The sequence below is a fragment of the Vanellus vanellus genome (genome assembly GCF_965231255.1).
Source record: "Vanellus vanellus genome assembly, chromosome: 2".
Taxonomy (NCBI): domain Eukaryota; kingdom Metazoa; phylum Chordata; class Aves; order Charadriiformes; family Charadriidae; genus Vanellus; species Vanellus vanellus.
In genome coordinates, this window is record NC_138906.1 from 126,787,088 (window position 1) to 126,803,999 (window position 16,912).

Here is a 16,912-nt window from a genome sequence, read left to right on the forward strand (position 1 = left end):
TCTACTCTGCTCTGGTGAGACCCCACCTGGAGTACTGCTCTGGAACCCCCATCATAGGAAAGACGTGGACCCATTGGACCGAGCCCAGAGGAGGGCCACAAAGATGATCAGACGGCTGGAGCACCTCCTCTATTAGGACAGGCTGAGAGAGTCGGGGTTGTTCAGCCTGGAGAAGAGAAGACTCTGGGGAGAACTTATATCAGCCTTCTAGTACTTAAAGGAGGACTACAGGAAAGGTAGAAAAGGACTTTTATCAGGGACTGTAGCGATAGCATGAGTGGAGGGAGTTTTAAACTGAAAGAGGGTAGATTTCAATTAGATTAAGAACTTCTTTACTCTGAGGGTGGTGAGGCACTGGAACAGGGTGCGCAGAGAAGTTGTGGAGGACCCACCCCTGGAGGTGTTCAAGGCCAGGCTGGATGGGGCTTTGAGCAATGTGGTCTGGTGGAAAGTGTCCCTGCCCATGGCAGGGGGGCTTGGAACTAGATGATCTGTAAGGTCCCTTCCAACCCAAACTATTCTATGATTCATAGAAAGAACTTGGGCTTCTAACTGTAAGTGCTTTGAGTCACAACATCCCATCTCTGAAGTTCAGTAAAATTTTGTGCCCTGAAGCATATGAAAGGCACCTGCTACATCTGTAGAGATTAACATATTGGGTTTCTTTAAAGTGATATATGTAAGTGCTGTCAGTTTACAACTTAACGATTTGATTCTTTTAAAGTCTGTATCATTAAAAACATTGCTCCAAGCAGCATTAGGTTCCCAAAACCAGTTCTTAATATTAAAATGGTCAAGTTAGGTATTGCCTCTGAACACCAGCAAAGACAAGGAATAAGGAGACGATGTTTCTCATACATAGTACAAATTAAACAAGACCAACAAAAAATCTGCACCATTATCGCCATGCCAAACTCCCCCATCTGCCAAGGAAAGGTTTTTACCATTAGCAGAGAGTGCCACAACTAATTCAGTTAGTTCAAGTGGCATTAAAACACAGGAAAAAAAATACCATTTAAATACATTAAGTGATGCTAAAAAGATCCCTGCTTCATCAAGTGCATGATCATTTAACTTGCAAGTGTAACTGGAATATTTCACCTGAACTTACCTCATCTGAAAAAGCAACAGCAGTTACTGCTTTTGCCAAGCCAGTTTCACCATTAAACAGAATGCCTGACAGTCAGATTTCCCCCCCATTTATCCCTGACTTAAAAACCCCTAAGGAAAAGCCACCTGAACAGCTTGTAATGAACTATTCAAATTACTTCGGAGTCAATTGTCTCCAAGTTGAGTTATTAGCAATCTAATGATATAGCTGCATTTTAAGCAGAATGCCACTTCAGCTGCCCCATGACTTTCCCTCAGTTCAGATACCAGAGGTTTTCCTTACTCTGCTGCTTTCAGGCACAGCACTTGCACCAAGCCTCAACCTGGCAGAGCAAGCCCTTATCTTCTCATCCTTCTCTCAGTTAGGTTCCACATCTATGAAAAATCTGACTACTTCTGTCATGCATGCGTCACAGAGTAATGCAGAGTTGTTCCCTGACAATTAAATTCAAGGAAAAAAACAATTTCTTTGAGTGAAATAAATGGAATTCCAGAACACATAGAAGCAAGGGGAAAAATATTTATTGTTTCTCCAGCTCTGGAGAGAAAGGTAAGCAAAACCTTGAAGTTACCAAGTAATCCATCTTATGACAAAGCAAAGCTCAATAAGTAGGCACTTGAACTGCGCTATGCAGCAGTCAGGGGACTCTGCTTTCTCTCCTCCCAACACAAACTACAAAACAGAAGAGCTCCTGACACTCATCAAAAGCCAGATCTATACAAAGACAGACTGAGCTTCCCACATACAAATGAAACGTCATTTCCTTAGCTCAAGCTATCTGATGTCCATTCCGGGGGGAACACTACTTTGGCCAATATAAATCAAGGACAATCTGACCCAGAGGCTGGTTCCAATATGAATTAAACAAGAACATATTTCCTACAGATGACAATATGAATCTGAAAAGGGCACTAACTTAAACAGATCTTTTTTATTGACACCTCTGAAGATCTGAAGCTAGGTGTAATTGCAGTCTCTCTCAGTCTCCAGTCCAAAGCTTCACAAACTGTGAAAAGCAGGCACAGAAATGTTCATGCCATTAAGAAAACAAATCTAGAAGACCAGATGTGATGTTTTTAAAATTAGTATGCTTAAGTTGAAAACGAGAAAAAGCCAAGTTCAGCATCCAGGAAAACTTTTACTACCAGTGAAGTTTGTGCTGGAGAAAGACCAGAGTTTTATATTTTCATTACCACATTTTCAAGACATTAGACACACATGAAATAAGACCCTTCCCCCTTCCGAAAGTAAATTCAGTAACTAAGCCTTCCACACTGTAATCTCTATGTAGCTATAGCTGATTTATGATAATCGGAATGCTTCAAATATATCAGAACAGCATTGTGAAAAAAGCAGCATATCACCAAACTGAGAAGCAAGGGGGAACACAATATACAATACTGCTCCAAAATGAGGTTGCACATGACCACACATTTAGTCTCTGTCTCCATCTCCACACACTCAGAAATTCAATGTTATTTACCAAAGTCCTCCTTACATGTGGAGAATGTTGACTCTGGATTTGTCATAGTAGATTATTTAAATATGTAAGTTTTTCTCTGCTATAGAAGGTTCCTACAGTATAAGAGAAGGAGGAGGTAAGATAAAATTATTATAACATGCACAAGCGTTAAAACTCATTCTTTATAGGAAACGGGAGAAAACTAGCTTTGTTTTACAAAGATACACTGCAGGGAGAGGGAATGGGAAATTTTTGTCAGCTTTGCTAGTCTGTCTTCTACAGAAAGTAGCTGACTTAAGGACCCCGTGGGAATGTGCTTGATGAACCTTGTTCCCCTACCACTTTCGCACTTAATCACTACTCAGCATTTTAAAAAGACCACATTCTGTCAGAAGTGGAAAAACTGACAAAAGTTATAGGTACTTCCAAACACCAAGCTTTTCAGAAATAAAAGGCTGTTTTAAGTTCAAAATTAAATTAGTTGTTTGTATCTCAACATCTATGCTCTAAAGTAGAGATGTACTGTTGCATTTTATCTTTCTTTAAGGCAATGCCAAATTGGAAATAAAAGCTTTCGTGAAATCAGATTCAGAATTCCTAATTAATATTTTTAACTCTACATGTTTTGTGCTTAGCATACTTAATTAGTTTGGCAAGTTATACAAAGTTATGTTGAGACTGAAGTTTTTCAGAACTTCAGTCCTTCAATGCTTCACTATAAAGGTCCTGTGCTCTGCTGGAAAGGCAGCATCACCCACCAGCAAGTTCTGTGGCAGAACATGCCAGGAATTCAGGGGTTTTGGAACTTTATTAGACAAGAAGAAATAGTCAATGAACAATGAAAGAAAAACCTCATTTCAAACGCTATTCTCAGAAACTGATGAAAGAGACACCAGCAAGTGATTTTTCAACTTCATCTAACCAACCAGCCCATAAGCTTCTGCTACTCCAGGAGCTAAAGAAAAATTATACTTGCATCCCTTAAAATGGTAACAGAAAAAAATATGTAGAGTGGGCAAAAGGACTAGAGCAAAGAACAATGCAAAGCAACGGTCAGGCATGCACTTCGCAAAGCAACTGCCAATTAAGTACTTGAAACATCAACTCTTTCAACTACACCAAGCTACTGATTCCTTCAGCTGAGATTAAACAAACTTGCTAAAATACCGACACACATCCATAACATTTTGGAAACTGTAGTTTTGCGAGCCTAAATTACAGCTCTTATTAAACATTAAGCAGTTCAAATAAGTTAAAATATATTGTTCGAGTTACTCGTGTGACATTCAATCATGTAAGGTCAAGCTACTCAATTCAACTGCAACAAAAATACACAGAAAAACTAGCTAAGATATTACACATTAACACCATAATGCTCTGTCATTTAACAACTGCAGTCTTACCACATTAAAATGTTATTCCCACCTTAAAGAAATCTACTGTCTTGAATCCTCTCTCCACAGCCCAGTATTTCTTACTGTTAGTAGTATGTTAAATAATCTTCACATACCAGTTATGAACCATCAGCTTCTGTACAGCCAGTAGTGCATTATAACGAACTTGCTGGTCTTCATGATGCATGTGGTTCATTACCAGCTGTTTACCACCAAGTTGTTCAATCACTCTGAAAGACAGGAGGGGAGGGGTTTTTCTGAAATTACTTCAGCTTCTGGGTAGCTATCCTATCCAACCACTTCATGTTCAAGGCATTAAAAGGTTAAGTCACAGAATAGTTCTTGAAAGTTCTTATTTCTTAACGTATACATCTTATTTGACATGTTACAAATGCAGATCTCTTACTACCTACTGAAATTTTTTTATTTGGTTGTCAGTTTTTTTTTAATTCATAACATCAGGAACTGTTTGCTACCTACTTCCATAAATTTTGAATTAAACAACCATCAAGGAAGGAGTCCTTTCCAGAGAGAGTTATTTGCTTTACGCAGTTTGTTAAAGAACTCAATATTGCGTTGAGAGGGTCAGCAGGATACAGCATGATTGATTATTATTTAGGAGGAGGTAGTGTTTTCCTCTCCATAAATTGATGATAACCAGGTCACTCCGTTTTTCGAGATTAAAGCCCCAATGCAGTTCAGCACAGGAAAAATGCTTGTAATCACACCAATACCTATAAACCAGCCAGCTGGTACTCCTCATCATGCTTTTTGCCCTTCAAACTGTACTAGAGCCACAGCTATTCTTGCACAAGATGCAGAACTGGCTGCTAAGTTACCATTTACAGAAAAAACATATGTTTGAGCGCATCTTTCACTACAAACTTCACCATAGTAATCAGCCATAGCTTTTTAATAGCTATACCAAATCCCACAGGAAATACCAATGAAACCTCGTATCATGTCATGAATATATAATTTCTTTAAAAAAATCTGGAAGTCAACACACTTAAAACCTGGAAAAGTATCACCAATTCAAAATCATGCTCCACATGCAGCATTTTGGTCTGTTATAACAAGGGAAGTTTGGAGAGAATTTGCAAGGAATATATAAACTGATTACTCAGTGACTTGCATATGTTTTGGGGTTTTTTTACATCTGTTCTCTCACAGGTCACTGAGTAGTTAAACATACTATTCTGTGAAGAGGCTACCATTTGCATCACTCTTAACCTGATGCTATGCTGCCATTCTAAGCTTGCATTAGCTGTCTGCTTTTACTACTGTTCTTTTCATGGCCCAATTAATGCATTACTGCTGCACAACACAACATGTTTTTGTAAGCTGCAGAACAGTACAAAGACACAATGTCGAGATGAAAAAAGAGAATTTCCTATTTCATTTTATAACCCACTCAAAACCATCCTGGAGACCATAAGGAATATTATTTCCCCAACAGCATTAAAACATATACAAAAGTTTCACACAACAGGAATGCATTCAGAAAAGTGCAATTGTTTTTAGCTGGAAAATCCTCACCAAAAATCCAAGAGGTTATTACTAATGTAACAGATTCAAAAACAACTTTATGCTTGCCTTAAGCTGCCTCACATTTTTAATCATGAGTTAAATATAAAACCACTGCACACAAAAACAAGACTATGAAATACAGACAATTTTTTCCTCATTAAAGGACTGACAAACTGAATTTTCAGGAATTGAAAGGAGATAAAAAAGGCGTTATGCTCCTTATGCTAGGAGCACAGAAGAAACAAAATGAAAAGTTAAAATCTTATAATCACAAATGGAAATAGAGTATTTCAGATGATAGTACATCACTGAAATCATGGCTGAGAACATGAAAAGTCAAAGAACAGCATTACCATTCTTGCATAACACTGCTTACTGGTACAAATCATTTCCCAGCCACGTGTTTTAGACTGAGAGGTAAGCAACTGTGAGGAGGGTGCACAGTGAATCCCATTCCTTCAAATTCCAAACCTGCTCCAGACACTACTTTTAGCTCTGTTTTCCCTCTTCTCAACTTCTGCTTACTTTAGAGCAGTAATAGAGCCCACTGGGCCAGTTATCGTACACACGCATCTTCTGCGGGGACTGTTCCCTGTAGTAACAGTGCACTACGCCAAAACGGTGGCAATTCAAACAAGTTTCTGGATGCTGAAGAGCCAGGTTTTAACACAATCCACTTGAAGGCAGACAGAAGAAACATAAAATGAAGACAAATGCAAACAGTTTAGACTGTTATAGCAGAAACTATTACTGTAAAATCAACACCACGTTTCTAAAAGCAGACCAAGGTGGAAAAGGGAATGCAATTAAGCTTTCTGAACCATGAGCCAAAGAAGGGAATAGCTCTAGGTGCCAATCTCTTGTACATGCAAAATGTAAAACCCATGTTCACAGCGTTCAGCACTTCATTTCTGCTGTTACATTGTCAGAAAATGCATGTTAGTGAGCCTCATTAGAATCCCACAGTGCTATAGCCATGAGAGTTTGGTCCACAACGTGCAATTTCAAAGGCAAGTTAAAATTATTTAAGATGACAACATTAGAGAACAGCCAAGCAAAAATGTAGTATTTAGTTTAACAAACACTTTCTTTGTCTGACAAAAGGAAAGGTTAGCCAGAACTATAACTCTAGGTCTCTGCTGTGCACAGTAGGTAAACTCAGGAAGTTTTAGGTTCTATTTCGCCTCTGCAACCTTCGAAGGCTGAAGGATGATCCAGTTAAGAATTGAGGATAAACACTTAAAGGAAACAAATGTATTTAAGACTTCTGAATTCTCTTATTCTTCTAAACCAACATATAGCATCCATTCTCAAAGTGAGTCATGCAAGGAGAGTGTGAAATGCCAACCAGGCGTGGGAGCAGTAAATGACTATATATCAAAAGACATCATGGTAAGAAATGGACTATCACATGGAAACTAACACACAGTTCTTAGGTATTTTAAGCTTTTAGTCCTAAAATTGCTGAAGTAATACTTAGTAAGAATACACCCAATTACAAAGGAGATTCTTTAAAAGAAAGAATCTGATATAAGAATGTAGGTTAGAATAGTATCTAGGACCACTGATGCTGATGACCACTCCTTTTGAAGGCTAACACACTTCTGAACAGGTTTACAGCCTGGTAGCTGAGTGGAGCTGTGGTCCCACCAGCAGTACATTTTCCCAACTACAGACAAGAGATACAGGTGTTGTTTATGAGCTCATAACTTCATAGCTTTGGTCCAGCAACTGCATGGCCATACTAGCCCAAGTATTACGCCACATTTGTGTAGGTGTGTGCAAGCTGTTTAAAGATCATGGCAAATGCCTAATACAATGGTTTCAGACAAAGGGCAGACCAAAGCAGGGGCAACCCGTATTAGTCCTCCAGCTTTACCACTTGCAGGTAGCAGTACGAGTTTCCATGTTATTGGAGGATATCTTGTCTCTCCTCCCAATACCAGTTGTCATAAGTCTCTTTTGGAAGACACAGGAGATGACTATCAAATACACAGCACTGCTCAGTACAAGTAGTACACACTGAACACCTCCGACCTTTCCCAGTGGACCTAGAAACCAGTTTGTTCCAATACTCTAAAAATACCTTCAGTTCAAGTTGCTTACAAGACTATAAGGGCTGTGAATCTTTTTAGAGTGAGCAAATCTTTCTAGCGTATATATGGCATGAAGTTTCAGTCTGTTGTTGATGAATCTACTACTGTCAAGACAGCAGTCTGCACAGGAAGTGTTCATGAAATTCCCAACAAGCCTAGAAGACCATTCTCATCTTCCCCATTAAAGCCTATACAGAAACTAGAAACAGTGCACTTCTCTGCTACAAATATTAAGTCACGTGTCCCTTTGGGAGACTGGTGAGCGTGATTCCTGCAAAAAACAAAGGCCTCTTTCTGCTTCAGTGGTCTCCTTACCTTAGAGATGCAACTACTCAGCAAACAAACATCTTTGCTCACATGTTTTTAAAACAAAACAAAACCAGAAAGTATAGCAATGTCTGTCTGTATACTTTGGCAGGAATTCAGGTTTACAATAAACATCAACACTTTCACTGAAATGCTTATCACTTGAATTACAATACCAATTCCTTCTGAGAAAAATCTCATCTGACTAATCTTAAGTCACAAAATAATTGATCATTGTTGAAACAGTCTATCACTACTCTAAGCCAAATAATTATAGTCCAATAGTCGTAAGAGGCTAAAAATGGTATGTTGATTAAATTCTTTGTAGCTATTCTGATTTCTTCTACTGCATGTCTTCTGCTTTAGTCTAAACAACTTATTCAATATTTGTTTAGCCATAGGTTAAGAGACTGTTAAGAGACACTTAAATATATTAAATCAAAGACCTTGTTTGTATTTTCTCATCTGATCTAGCTTGTGTTTTCTCACCTTCCCAGTGAATTAAGCATAACCTGCAATCCCCATGTACCATATTTTAATATAAATAAGCAAAAAAGTCACAGGCAAAGTATATATTCTAGCTAGTCTCTTGAGTAACAACATATGGGCATTTTTCTTACCGTTTCCCACGGGGATAGTGTCGTACATACTCTCCCACATCATGAGCAGCTACAGCCAGCACTTGTGGGTCATCAGAAACCTCCAGAAGTTTTGTCAGGATTCTAGGAAAGGATTTGAAACAATTAAGTCCCAGGTTTTGTTTTTGTTTGTTTGTTTTGGGTTTTCTTTTTTTTTTTTTTTTTAATCACTGATAACTTAAAATAACAAAATCTGTAACCATAAAAATGTGACTTTACAAGTCACAGAAAAGCTAGAATAGAACTTTTTCCAAATGTGCAGTTGCACTTAAAACAATGGAGATCCTGCTGTAATTAACAGAATTATTAAAAGCATTCACTAGTGAGCCACATCTACAAACACCTATAATGAAGGTTTACAAAATATCTCCTTTTTTTTTTTTTCCTCTCCATATATTGGCTTCAAGACCAACACTTCTGAGTTCAAGATAAGCTGTACTAACCAAATATATAAATATTTATAGAGTGGGACAGGGGTGGGACACAAACACAAAGCCTACACAAAGCCAACAGATGATGCTGCTTCTGCTGTACAATAGACCCCAGTCACGCCTGCATGCTGTTCCCAGCTGCCGTGCTCAGGATCCTGCACTGTGGGATTCAGAACATAAGGCCACATTGCTCATGACACAGCAGAGGGGGTATGACAAGCCTGCTATCTATCAGCCTTTCCCCAACTCTGTTCCTCCCCTCACCTTTCAACAGTAGCCATGGCTCAATGCAGGATAGAAAGATAAAAAGGACAGAATTTTATGCAGAATGCTGTTATACAGAGTCATTTAGAAATTAAAAGGCATCCTAGCAGTTGAGAACAAAACAGCACACTACGTTCTTTGGTCTGTGCAATTGTGAACTTCTCTTGGTTCAAGACCATCAACTTTATCTCAAAAACATCACTTATTCAGTCAACTGTTGTGGTCTAAAAAGCAGTTCTGTCCTAACTCACAGACCGAGATGATGAAAGCTATACCTTGTAATCAACTCCAATTCCATGTACTAGTTATTTTGTTAGCATGAACAGAAATACAGAGCTTTAAGAATTAGAAACCAGTTTCTCAACTTTTAATATAGTCTGCATTTTTTAATTAAGTAGCTTATTCAGTTTTAGTGGAAAACAGCTACCAGTAACACTGTTCTCTAGCCAGTAATGAGGAGGGGGGAAAAAATGACAGATATGAAGGTTAGGCACTAATAATAAGTTTAAAAGGTTAAACATACAGATCACTGGAAAATTAGACTCATCTAAGCTTAGTGAAATGACAAACGTGTTCTAATCACAGAAAGTTAGTAACAAGTTGAAATAGGTAGGTAGGTTAAAAATTCAACTGGAATTAAAAAAAAAGAACATTCTAGTAAAATTAAATTACTGCAGCTGTTGCCTCCCTAGTGGCCAGAAAGTGACAGAAGTAGTACTTTACCTTTGAAAAGAATTCCTAAATTGGACAACAAGTAGGAGCAGAAACTTGAACCATAACATTAATCAGAAGACACTAAAGATCCTTACAATGTTGCTGAACAAAATAGTAGTCCAGCATCACTTAAGAAGTAAATTACTTTTTTTCCTGCCTTCTACTGTGTCGTGGTTTAGGCCAAATCCACCACTGGGGACCCGAGGGACCCCAGACGGGACCGACAGATGCTCCCCTCTACCCCTCTACAAAGAGGGAGGCAGAGGAGGAAAAAGAGACTTACGAGTTTAGAAGAAACTAAACTACTTTAATGAAATATTAATAATAAAATAAAAAGAAATAATGAAAAATATATACAAAACCTTATCAAGCTCCCGAGATAACAATCACGTCACCGGCTGGCACTGGGGCAGTCCCAGGCTGGACTCAGTGACGGACGGAAACTGGATTCCGGATCTGGAGTCAGGATCGGGATCACAGGCAAACAAACAGAGTCCTCCTCAGACGTCGGCCATTGAAGGAAGAGACATGACCCTTTGATCCCTCAGCTTTTATACTGAGCATGAGGCAGATGGGATGGAATACCCCGTTGGTCAGTTTTGGGTCACCTGTCCTGTCCGCTCCTCCCCACAAGTGGGACCCCACTATGCTCTTCCGCTTCCGACCCTCCAACGGGGCAAATAACAAAGTTGGTTGGCCTTGGCTGTTATGGCAATAAGTATAAGCAGGAGCCTCTCTGCATACCATACCTGGGCATCAGCTATAAACAATTGGTCTTATCACTCTGAGAGAGTGAACATTTTCTGCACAATATGCAGTTAATTTCAGTAGTTAGAAGAGGCCCAGCTAAGAAGCGAAGTTACTGAACAAAATTGGTTCTGTTTTACCTCAAACCAGGACATACTGTAAGTTTAACAGTAAGCTTATATATATTAGAGTTAGAAAACAAGTAAGCTGGCAGATAAGGGAAAATAAAATTATGTGGCTTGAAGCAAAGAAAGGATTTTTCTATCCAATGCCTTACAATGCAAGAGAGAAGTTCTGAAGCGCAAGAATCTCTCCACCACCTTGTGGGGGTGGGGTCGGGGGGGGTGGCTGGGGTTTTGTGGTGTTTTGTTGTTTTTTGGTTTTTTTTGATTGGTTTATTGGTTATGTGGGGTTTTTTTGTTTGCTTGTTTAAATTTATTTTAAAGGAGCTATTGTAGATTGCTGTCTTTGTGGCAGCACAAGCACAATAAATTTACCTAACAGTCCCAGAACCAGGAGAGATGAATACAGCAAAACATTGCAATTGCTACAGGAAATACTAAGCTTCAACATCAACTTCATGTTGCAGTTGGCAGCATCTAAAAGTTTTAAGTCTATAAACCTACATATTTAGCAATATGTCCTAAGGGAGGAGTTTATCAGACTTGTTTTGGTGAGGTTTCAGGGCAGTCTGAAATGCACATAAAGCTCGGGATCAGCTTGCTCTTGCCATGCCTTCTAACATCTCACGTGCTCCACTTGACCTCCTGATTTCTGTTAGGTCTGGCACTTATTAGCAAATACTGAACAGGAAGAACACTATGTATTATCAGTTAATGACAATGCAGTTAAACAACTAGGAGCTCCTACAAGCTGTTTAAGACCTAGACATTTTTTGAGTACATACTTTCAGAAGCCAACAAATAAGTCCTTGACTCCAAAAGGAAAGATAAGCTTCAGCTTCACTTCATCTAACAATCTGCATACACCAAACACAGTCCCAAGACAAAACAGACAGACTGCAATGTAATGCAGCAAGTCAGATTTTTCCATGGAACGGTACCATAACTTTCAACCCCCAAGCGTTCAAGACAGAAGTCCATTACTCAGATCAACAACACTACATAACACGAAACTAAGACTAAGGTACAGTAAAAATACTTTTAATTACATCAATTATTATAGCTGTTTTTCAAGTGAAAGCATGAAAAGAGTCATGGCACAAATTTGCATGCATGTTAAGCTAGAGATATTTCCTCGATCATCATTGTCAATACGTTTTGGCCAGTAAAAGCAAACAAACAATTATGCTTTTGAACAAAATGAGCCACACATAAGTAAGGACGATACATTCTGTAAATGGCAAGATGTTCTGACTTGCTTTCATTCTAGACATTACTTCCTGTTGAAATGCAAAACCTGTATTAGACACAGGTCCAGATAAAACAGAGAAAATATTAAAGAATTATGTGATTCAACACTTGAGAACTTACTTGAGTAGTTCATAATTCTTTTCATTTAGTCTTACAGCATTCTCCCGCCAAAACTTCTCAGACTTGTGTACAGGACTCCACTCCAGTCTTCCTGACTTGAGCTCAGAACTGTACTCATCGAAGGAGCTGCAACACAGAAGACCTAAATGAAACATTGGCTAAGCATCTGTGAACAGAATTTGAACCATGTGCCCAAGCCTGTTCCGAGCAAGACAAAGCTGGAGCACAACTCGCTACAACACATTTGGAAGTCAGCTCTCTGCAGAGCATGAGAACTGTTCCCTGTCTCGGAGTTCAACACTTTAAAAATAATGAAAGGCATGAAAAGCAACAGAAAAACATACCCTTCCTTCCACCCTAAAACACAATTCCTGAGGAAGGTAAAAAAGAAAAAAAAAAAAGAAGAGGAAAAACTCAAGCCACACAACCACATTTGTGAATTTAATTGGCTGGGTTGCCTGTTTTCTAGGTTTTAACTTCCCCAATCAAGGATCTCAGTCCTTGCCTTTCATCCAATTAAACCTTTGACATGAACTACAATATGCAGTTCAATTTACGCACAAGAGCAGGAACTAGGTAAACTCTATCAAAAACTTGAGTTAATCTGGACAGCAAAATGTATTTTAATCAGGCAGTCTTCAGCTTAGACTGGAACTCCTGGAAGATCCCTCTGAAGTCCTGTAATAATTTATCAGTTACAAAGATCACATATTCAAAAGTGAAGATTTATTTTCTATTCAGTCTGTAAATACTTAGAAGAAGAAACTTTTACATACAACCAGCATCTCCATATGCTCTACCTTATCAATTAGCATTTACGTTATCATAATTCTGCATATTATTTAGCCTTAAAGAACAAAAAAGTTTTACCAATGTTTTTCTAATTGCATTTTTAAAGTTCACACTGCAAAGCATACCTAAGGTCCTGCACGCTCTCGCCAAGCTTGTCCAGTAGGAATTTGATATCTTCACTTATATCTTCATCATCATATTTCTGCTGATCCAAATTCTCTAGCTGCTTTAAAACTTTACACTGAATCATGGCAAGAGCATATTCTTGGCGAGTTTCTCTCTCAGTAGATTTCTCTAACAAATTCTAGGGAAGTAAAAATATATTTATTTTGTTTGTTTTAAGAACAGACTACTTTGTTTCAAAGTGGTATTTTCAAGAAATTCTTATTGGCATTTTTTAATTTAGCAAGTGACAGAACTGACCACTTCCTGAAATAATCTCACCAAAGTAAACTATCAGTCTACCAGTGGCTTTACACCCACATTTAGTAGCACAAATTGCCAACGACTGACCTTACTACAGAGTACTATTCACATCTGTCACTACAGGGGGTGGGGAGGAGTGTGGGGGAAGAAAAAAAAAAATGCTGTCTTGCAAGGTAGAAATAATGCAACCATACGTGCTGAAAAGCATAACCACCACTGCATTCAAGTTTAGGTCACTTAGACTTTTTTCCTCCTAGATAGTATGATACCTTCTACACAAAAAAAGTATTAATTCACCTACTTTGATCATTTTCCACATCAAATCGGGCTGACTACAAAGACTATTCAAAAGAAAAAGGGCAAGCTTATATCCCAAATCCAGATTCTTTGCCATAAACAACTACTTTTATCTGGAATTATAATTTTAGCTTTCTGTGCAGCAATAGAACAATGCAGGAAAGCTTTAAAAAAAAAAAAAAAGTAGACCTGAAGTCATCTTTCCAACTCAAGAGTTACCATCTGGATTAGATCAGGTTCTTTTGAATTTGAGAATACTCCAACTAGACATTTTTATTCAAACAGAAGTTTGGTGGTAAGACTGGAATTACAAGCACAGAATGTAATAGTCAAATTCCAATGTCAATTATTCATTACATTTCTACTCAATTTAATCAGCTTCAAATTATGTTGTTCAATCAGAGCTAGCCACCTGCACTTTTTGATAAAGGTGAAAACATGAGTTCCATATAAAAGACAAAGTCCTTAACAAACAGAACACGCGTTCATATAAATAAGCCTTAAAATCTACCAGAAATAAGCAATGAAACCATATAGAAGGAATTTGGCTGCATCACTTTCATTCATGTCACAGAACCATTACACTTAAGGTTTCTAAGATATCAGATGTCATATTAGTAAGGCAGAACACTGCAAATAAATATTAAAACTTGCATACTGAAAATAAGACACATTACTGCTTTTAATGGCTACATACAATTAGCTTTAATGTGCAAAAAAAAAACCTGTTTCTGAAAATTACCTTTTACTTCTCAGTTCTCTTACTGAAAAAGAAAGTAGTGCTAAATTACTTAGAGTTGAAATTGCTAACGACAGCAAAAGAACAAATAATGAATCTTAAAAGATGAAATTCGACAAGTTCAAGTAGCAGGTTCATAAAGTTTCCAAAGAACTTCCAGTTAAGTGAATTATAGGCAGATGTAGAAGCTACTCCAAATATTGTTACTTATCTTACACCATAGTGAGATATTCAAGCTTTTTACAGTGAAATTGAAAGGGTATGTTAGGAAAGTACAAACAAGAACACATGACTAAATAGAATGTATCAGTAAACTACTCAGTGATAAAAAAAAAAATCTTAAGGTACAAAATGAGTTACAGGCAGGAAACAGACATAAGAGACAATAAAAGTATGAAAAATGAGAAAAACACATTTTAATAGGTAAAGAGAAAGTAACTGATTCAAAGTAGACAGAAGTACCCAACACCTGTTGTTTTAAGAAAAAAAAAAATTACATTAAAATTACATACTTCAGGCAATTCATTTGCCAAAGAGGTGAAACGGGTCAAATCAAGAGAGAAATCAGGAGAAATCAAGTAGTAGAGAAGACGTATGCAAGTTGTCAAGACTCATGGCATACCTTCAGTAACACACAGGCAGTAGGGATAATTTGGGGAATCATCAAGCGTAGTCCTTTATGCAATTCACTCCCCCCCGCCCCAAATGAACTGATACTGTAGCCTCCCACACAAGGAAAGGGGTGGTTTGCTTCTGCTACCTGTTTTAATTTTGCTTCAGAACTCACAGCTCTGATGTTTAATTTCCAATCTATTATTTCCTGGCTGCCAGTTTATAACCTCATTTGCATGCCAACCTAAGTCTTTAGAGAAAAAAAACAGCTCAGTTAATTTCGCCAAAGCCCGTAACAGAACCATCTTATTCTTTCTTAGCCTTTATTTATTAAAAGAACTTGGCTTAATTTTTGTCTCCTCTGTTTCCAAGATCTACATCTCCTACTCAAAATACAAATCCTGTTTTAAAACAGGATTACAAACTGTTATAGCATTCTTGTATTACATACAAGACACTTGACAAGCATGCACGTAAAACTACGTGCACATACACAATTAGCACCCACGAACGCAAATTTGTACTCTCACAATGAAGACATGAAGCCTTGGTGCTCAGTTATTCCAAATTATCTTAAATAGGACGAGTGATCTTCAGGTAACATGGATACAATAAGACAACTAATCACTTTTACATGGATATTCTCATTCATCTTGACACATCCACCAAGAAAAGATTTTTTGACTAGTACATAAAAATAATTTCTAAGTCAGTCAGTTGGACAAACATATGCATGTTTAAAATATTTTTTTTTAATTAAAGCTTCGTAAGGCCATTAATATCAGTAGAAAAAAGAATCTTGAACTAAAGAAGGGAAACCACTAGTGCCTGTGTTAACATTGTTTTTTTAGTCAACTTTATTTTAAGACATTGAATAGCAGACATCTATTACTTTTAATAGCGTGTCTATTACCTGTAGCAAAACTCAGTTCACAAAAAAAAGGGAGAATTAAGCATTCAATCCAGTTCACTGATACGGTCTAGCAGAAACAGCTGTGCATCAGCAATATTTGAGACCTACTCATTTGAGAGAGAAGCACAGTGTGACTGCAGTCAACAGGCACTTACCCGAAATGCTGCAAGAATGATTCTAGTTACTTTCTCTTTGACAGATTCCTGAAGAATATCTGACAGCACTGGAACAATATTATACCGACGGAGATATTCACACATTTGAGGGCTAAATGCCAGCAGCCACACACAGAAAATCATCTGATACTGGAGCTGGAAGCCGCATTTGTTGCTCAAGACCCCCATGATACTGAAAAATTAACATACATATACATTTAGTATTTAAATAATGACCACATAGATCGCATTGCTCCACCCTGAAACATTAAAAGAAATGGTTAACAGGTACTTATTGGAAAGAGCTGCTGAGGATAAGTATACAACACACACTTCACAGTATTCTGCACCAGTATTTATCACTGTACAAGCAGCTTGTTCAGAAAGCCATGTTTTAAAGTTACAGTTATTTCCTCCTCAGCCTTACAACCATAAAGCAGCTTTTCCCACATGAACTGATGTGGTACTGTATCCATCTTCAGGCTCACCGAGACTCTTTCTACTGGCATGCTTAGAGCATTATTTGTCATTCTAGGAGAAACACATAGCTACTCCTTCAGAGTTAAGAGAAAGGAGTAAACAGACAGAATAGTCTACACAAATTGAACTTGTTTCCTTAATTTTCTCTCTCCACAGGACTGTGTGAAATGAGCTGAAGCAGTCATTATTTAACAAGTGAGTTCTCGGAAAACAGCTTATAGATATAACACATCACAGATATACAAAACACTGCTAGAAAAGAAATAATATCACAAGATCTCCAAGAAGAAATCACGTAGAAGCTTTGTTCAG

The 16,912-nt window shown here is 37.8% G+C and overlaps 1 protein-coding gene across 1 annotated transcript in view; it reads right to left on the minus strand.

Annotated features, from left to right (window-relative positions):
- ATP6V1H (ATPase H+ transporting V1 subunit H) overlaps positions 1-16,912 on the minus strand; it is a 49,795-nt gene that overhangs the window by 8,717 nt on the left and 24,166 nt on the right. Inside the window, exons 9-13 of the mRNA XM_082479038.1 lie at positions 16,121-16,313; positions 13,104-13,282; positions 12,187-12,312; positions 8,520-8,621; positions 4,084-4,197 (exon numbers count right to left, since the gene is read on the minus strand). Coding sequence (XP_082335164.1) covers positions 4,084-4,197; positions 8,520-8,621; positions 12,187-12,312; positions 13,104-13,282; positions 16,121-16,313 — 714 coding nt within the window. The remainder of the gene's footprint in view (positions 1-4,083; positions 4,198-8,519; positions 8,622-12,186; positions 12,313-13,103; positions 13,283-16,120; positions 16,314-16,912) is intronic.